The 6,012-nt window shown below is 45.4% G+C and overlaps 3 protein-coding genes across 3 annotated transcripts; 1 reads left to right on the top strand and 2 right to left on the bottom strand.

Annotated features, from left to right (window-relative positions):
- Positions 1 to 569: 569 nt before the first annotated feature.
- LOC108041954 (pro-resilin) lies at positions 570 to 4,451 on the top strand. Its single transcript, XM_017120029.2, has 2 exons — positions 570 to 675; positions 3,357 to 4,451. The coding sequence occupies exons 1-2, from the start codon at positions 670 to 672 to the stop codon at positions 3,978 to 3,980; spliced, it is 630 nt and encodes a 209-aa protein (XP_016975518.2). The 5' UTR covers positions 570 to 669; the 3' UTR covers positions 3,981 to 4,451.
- Positions 2,140 to 3,277, bottom strand: LOC108041953 (casein kinase II subunit beta'). The gene is made up of 2 exons (XM_017120028.2): positions 2,619 to 3,277; positions 2,140 to 2,347 (listed from the first exon to the last, which is right to left on the bottom strand). Exons 1-2 carry the CDS (start codon positions 3,167 to 3,169, stop codon positions 2,230 to 2,232), a joined length of 669 nt encoding a protein of 222 aa, XP_016975517.1. The 5' UTR covers positions 3,170 to 3,277; the 3' UTR covers positions 2,140 to 2,229.
- A 296-nt stretch (positions 4,452 to 4,747) lies between the features above and the next one.
- On the bottom strand, positions 4,748 to 5,389 carry LOC108041942. Its single transcript, XM_017120010.1, has 2 exons — positions 5,369 to 5,389; positions 4,748 to 5,308 (listed from the first exon to the last, which is right to left on the bottom strand). The coding sequence occupies exons 1-2, from the start codon at positions 5,378 to 5,380 to the stop codon at positions 4,748 to 4,750; spliced, it is 573 nt and encodes a 190-aa protein (XP_016975499.1). The 5' UTR covers positions 5,381 to 5,389.
- Positions 5,390 to 6,012: the final 623 nt, after the last annotated feature.

Here is a 6,012-nt window from a genome sequence, read left to right as displayed (position 1 = left end):
TGCGTGGCGTGGAGCAGCTGCCTCCGCTCACTTGGCTGTGACTGTGGCTCCGCTGCCGGCGTCGCTGCCCGCCGCATGACTAATTCCATTACAAATAAGTGTTTCTGCCATTACACGAACGGCAACAAATGTTTATGGCCTGCAGCCGCAGGAGCGCGGTACTCCCTCGTCTCATTTGTTTGGATGTCGCCGCACTCATCTTCGCTCATTTGCCGAACACAAGACGAAGCCCGCTCGTCAAAATGTTTGGCGCTTTAATTTCAAAGTAACTAGTTTACTATAACAAACCTCCTCAAGCGATTTCCCTCTTCTTTTCTCGCGATCACTGAGAGCAATCTGCTCTTCCTCCGCTCCGTGTGCTTTGCATTATTTTGTAATGTTTTCAAGTGCTCGTTCGGCAGAGGCACTCTTTTTTTCGACTGCCCGAAAATTGAAATAACAAACTGAAATAAACTGAAAAAAAACACATTTTGGCGCGCAATTTTTCGAAGCCGACGTCGACGCCGCAGCGTTAGCTGCCGCTCATTTCTAATATAAATACTGGCCTACGAAATTGTTTCAGTATCACAATCAAGTCAACCATCTTCGCAAGAAGAACACAGCCAGCAGAGCAAGTTAACAAAAACCGATTTCGTGTGTGCCAAAACCCCAAACAAGTGACAACACAAAATGAAGGTATACAATATAGCCAACTAGAACTGTCAAGTGTCAAGTGGTGTGCAGTGTATAAGGAGTCCTCGCAAAAGGACATGGGCAGCATAAGTGAAGGATTCAATTAGAAAACCTATTCGGGATAAATAGGAGTACTTGCAGTTTGGGAAACATTAGGACACGATTGCCAATAGTGTATTCACGGATAACAAATATCAAAAGTATTGAAGATTAATGAAGGAGTGAATCAAAAAGTCCGATAAAGCAAACATTTTAGTTTCCTTTTTATTAAAATTAAAGCGAAGTTAAAACCCTTTTTAATCCTTTTAATAAGATCAAGTTTTTTTATCTGAAAATATTATTTCGGTATTAAAAAACATTAGTATATGTTGAGGTTAGCCATTTTCCTAAGGATACAATTTCTCTTAATTAATTCCTGAAAAACAAAATTATTTAAATCATTTTTACAAGGCATACCAAATATCAAACTATTTCCTCATCTTTAAAACTCGATCACAAAGGTGATAAAACATGTTCGAAATTAATATTCATATTTCTTACCGACCAATCAATAGCCCTCATTTAAAATCGATTTTTGGCAATAGATCGATCAATCAATTAAACAACTCATCAAGCTAATGAAACCTTGATTGTCTCATATCACACTTGGGTAGCTAATCGGAAAGAGAAGACAAGAAATATTAATATTTGAGCCATATTAAAAGTCAAGTTCAGCCGGGCGATTAATCAAGCGGAGATCCGCATAATAAATTGCATAAGCGGCATCATCTGGCTAAGATCGCCATCAATTTGTCGAGTGAGCTACTGTTTATTTTTGGCTGGGTTGCGGAATTAGAACACGACACCGATCTCATCCGCCTGGGAAACAATTGCTGCCAGCGATCCCAGTACATTTCTAGGGTGCGGGTTGCAAACAGAAAGGCTTGGGTCATTTTGCAATGCATAAATTAGAGAAACTTTAAGTGGCGGAAGAAGAACTACTGGACATGCCCAAGTACGGCAGTCTGGAGATGACCAGGCGGCGATAAAAAGGCAGACAAAAGCGCAGCCAAAGGCAGTACGAAGCGTAGCGCTGTAACGCCAATGAAGCATGAAAGTCATTGACGGCCCTGTGCCCAAACACTCGGGCAGAAGATCTTTTGCACAAGATTCGGAAATACGTTGTGCAAGCCCGCAGCGAAGAGGTTCTCCCACAGGTTGTCCGCGCCACACGGCGTATACTTAACATTCAGACGCATTGCGCAAGCGCGAGATCAGCCCTTCACTTGCAGCCCAGCTCAGTTCAGCTCAGCTCAGCCAAATCCAATCCTATCCGAGGTTCACCTGAGACTGAGACCCAATTACCGCAGATTTGCATATGCCCCGGCTAAATGCTGTAAAGATGGGAAAGACAATGCCCATTCTGGGCCTGCTCGCAAGCCATCAAATCCGAACAAAAGATTGTCAAGCGGATCGCAGCCCGAGCAGTTATGGTTATGAGAGTTTAATGAGCTGGAAGCCAACCAGCCGAAAACAGTAGCACAAGACAGTTTCACATGGGAAATTTCGCATTCGGGATCAGTGATGGGATGGGGAATCGATTTCTGGTACTGGTGTCATCATCAATGGTGTCTGATCTTTGAAGACCTCAGTCGGCGATCGGTAGGCCATCTGGTGGATCTTGAAGCCATAAAGCCTGAAAAACACAACCATATTAGTTTTCAATTGTTAATACTTTGAAAAACATTTTTCCATTAGTGTAAACATAACGGACTTAAAAGTTAATTCTTGTTTTATTATCCTTTTTAATGTGCCAATTTTAAATGAACTTGAAGTTCTATTAAGACTTTAGACATTACCCAAGCTTAAAAACTCTTATAAACGGTATAAATTTCACAATTGGTAAACAAATTTAGTGCTGCAATACTTTCAAGAATTAGGAACTGGGGGCCAGTGGTCGAGCTCACCTGGGCACAAACTTCTGCTTCGTCCGCTTGGGCCGCGCATCGGGATACATCATGAAGAGCATGTGGGGGAATCCGGTGCCGAAGAAGGCCCCGTCCAGGTTGGAGTGGCGCGCCGCCTTGGGGATGTAGACGTCGTTGCACTTGGGGCAGTAGATGCGGACCATCTCCTCGCCGGGATTGTCGCTCAGCCCGATGGGCAGCACCGCCTGGCGCTGGCAGAAGGCGCGCGGACACGTGCCGAAGGCGCCCTTCTGGTACTTCTCCAGCATCAGGTCGATGCCCCGGTTGGTGAGGATGAAGCGGGCGTGGATCAGGCCGTACAGCTTCTCGGCACTGGCCTCCAGTTCCGGCTCGGCGGGCACATCCGAGGCCGAGCCCGAGTTGAGATCGAGGATAACCTCCAGCGCACAGCGGTAGTTCGACACGTTCGAGTCCAGGAAGTTGAGGTTGAACTTGTCGTGGATGTAGTCCTCGTCCACCTCGCAGAAGAACTCGTTGCCGCGCTGCTTGCAGAACCAGTGGATCCAGGCGGTCTCATCCGAGTCGCTCATGGCTGGCGTATCAGAACTCGCGACTTTCGTTGTTGCCTGACTAGGGGGAACCACACTAAAGTGCCTAAAAGCGTTTAAAATTTCGAATGACTGCTGTCTGGACGAGAGTTTTTGGGCATGGGTTGCTACTTTCGAATGGTCCTTGCTCTACCCTCTTGTACTAAGAAACCCAAATATCCCTTTGCAGGCCTTTACGTCTATTGCGCTGCTCGTGTGCCTGGCCGCCTGGACCCATGCGGAACCGCCAGTGCCCCAGAACCAGTACCTGCCGCCCAACCAGTCGCCCCAGGCGCCGTCCAACAACTACCTGCCGCCCACGCAGGGCTTCCAGTCGCCGTCGAACAACTACCTGCCTCCCCAGCGGACCGGCGGCAACGGAGCGCCCAGCAACAGCTACGGCGCCCCCATCGCCCCGCCCCAGGGTCAGTACGGTGCTCCGGCGCTGACGGGAGCCATCTTCAAGGGCGGAAACGGGAATGGCAACGGCAACGGCTACGGACAGCGGGATGAGGAGCAGTACGGACCGGCCAAGTACGAGTTCAAGTACGACGTGCAGGACTACGAGTCGGGCAACGACTTCGGGCACATGGAGTCCCGGGACGGGGATCTGGCCGTGGGCCGCTACTACGTCCTGCTCCCCGACGGTCGCAAGCAGATTGTGGAGTACGAGGCCGACCAGAACGGATACCGCCCCACCATCCGGTACGAGCAGGTGGGCAATGGCAATGGCAACGGAAACGGAAACGGCAACGGACGCAATGGCGGTGGCTACGATAGCAACGCGCAGCAGGGCAAGTTCAACGGCTATTAAGAGGGGGAGAGTGGATTCCCGACTTGGGTCGACCCGCAGCTATACTCGTCTACTTCATGGGATCGCTGGCCGAGTATTAAACGCCCATCCAGCCAGAGCGCCAGCGATCGCAGTCAGTCTATCCCTACTTCTGCAACCCCTTAGTGGGACGGCCGCCATTTTGCCATAGACAGGCGCGTTCCTTTCCGTTTCCGTTTCACTTCCGATTGTACCCCCTTTCTGTCTCTACGCCTGGAACCCCTTGCCGTTTTGTTTTGTTTAAGCGCCTTCATTTTGTGTTAGTCTACGCACACACACACACCAACACACCACTCACACACACCATGACCATAACGCATTCATACATACATGCATAAGGATTGTATTTAGTTTTTAAACGAAAATGGAAATTCGAAAGTGAAACGAACTTATGAGATTTTTGTGTATATTTAATAATTATTAAATGAATAAAGAAGCATTTTTGTATAAAACAAAGTCAAAAAAAGGCCAAAATGTGTTTTTATTTCAACATTGCTCAATAACTTGAAGATTATTATAACTCTAAAAAAGTTGTTTTAATTTTTTTTCAGCCCATTTAGCATTTAAGGATTAATTGTAATGCATTATAATTTAGCAGTTTTATATAGCAAACATTTATTTATAAAAAATTTAATTTATATGATAGTAATTGAAAATCCCTCAATAAGGTTTTAGAATGAAAGGCACTGCATTCCTTTGAGCACTTTATAAAGTATCTATCTAGACATTTTTAAAGCATCCTCAAGTATCTACTTTAAGACCCTCTCCAATTGTCCCTGATTGTTGTAGCGATAGACAGGATCCTTTAGCTGTCCCACAGTGGAGTAGCTCAACTGAGCCGTGAAATCCTCATCATTGTCATTTTGCTGAGAACTGAAGGTAACTCTCTGCAGTTTATTATCCTGAGAGATAACGAAGTATCGGCCCTCTCTGGTTTTCGACTGCTGGTTGTCGGTGGAGTCCCTGGGAGTCACTGGCTCCTCATCGTCTGGATAGATGATTTTAAAGCCTGGATCAGGAGGACCATACTGGTTAGCCGGACGGGAAATGGGCGGGATCTCTTCCTCGGGGACATCCAGTGGTTGCGGGGGCAGATAGTTCGATTGAGGTTTATCCACTGGAACGATCTGGTCCACTCGGGCCTTGGTGATTTCCACTCCCTGACTGGAACGGATAGGAGGCACGTACTCGTTGGGTAAATTAAACGGAATCCGTGGATGCCAACCAGCTGGGGCATATGGTGCCCTACGTCCCACTGGTGAAACTAATTCACCACGCACAATGGCCAGATAGGCAATCAATAAAAGAAACTTTAAGAATGATAATTACAATTTCACATAAAATTTGGTTGATAGAATTACAAGTTATACCTTTGTCACCATTTTAACGAACGTTACAATCGAAACTGCGGTGCAATGCTCGGGACTCGATCATTTTTATATTGAACAATCGGATCCATTGCACTCTTTATCATGCCGGACACGCACCCTGTTCGTCTGACACCAATTGGACTGCATCTGCTCCATCTTCAGGCTACATAGTCACGTATCTAACCGACAAAAATAAAAAAGAATCGACTGCCTACAACCTTGACAACGGATGAGCGAATAATTGGCAAAGGCTCAAGTTTGGTTTTGCTGACCGAAGTTACCTAACGTTTGTCAACTTAAAAATGGTCATAAAAAGTGAAAGGGAAAGTCAAATGATTTTAATTAATAAAAGTGGAATAAGAATAGTTTTGCACTACATAATCTTAAATGTAATCTAATTTGATAGATTACTGATTAATCATCATAATAGATTCAACCTGTAAGTTTAATATTAAGAATGCCTTTGTATTTCAATAGTTAAATTATAATGTATTAAAATATATATGAAATATAAATACATTAAAAGAGCTACTACAAATAAAAGTTTTAAAAACACGTTACTTTTAGGGTACCGCATTTCGTGTTTTAAGTCTAAGCAATATACAGCCACACCAATGTCAGCGGGATTTTAGGAACTAACGCTA

The sequence above is a fragment of the Drosophila rhopaloa genome, unplaced genomic scaffold, assembly GCF_018152115.1.
Source record: "Drosophila rhopaloa isolate 14029-0021.01 unplaced genomic scaffold, ASM1815211v1 contig_115, whole genome shotgun sequence".
In the NCBI taxonomy this organism is placed as follows: Eukaryota; Metazoa; Arthropoda; class Insecta; order Diptera; family Drosophilidae; genus Drosophila; species Drosophila rhopaloa.
This window is presented reverse-complemented; position numbering and strand designations above follow the sequence as displayed.

What these genes read in the sequence shown, in the direction of transcription:
- LOC108041953 (XM_017120028.2), bottom strand. Translation starts at nt 3,169, where the DNA reads ATGAGCGACTCGGATGAGACCGCCTGGATCCACTGGTTCTGCAAGCAG. An exon ending in AAGCAGAAGTTTGTGCCCAG is followed by an intron (nt 2,348 to 2,618) that starts GTGAGCTCGACC and finishes TGTGTTTTTCAG; the next exon opens with GCTTTATGGCTTCAAGATCC.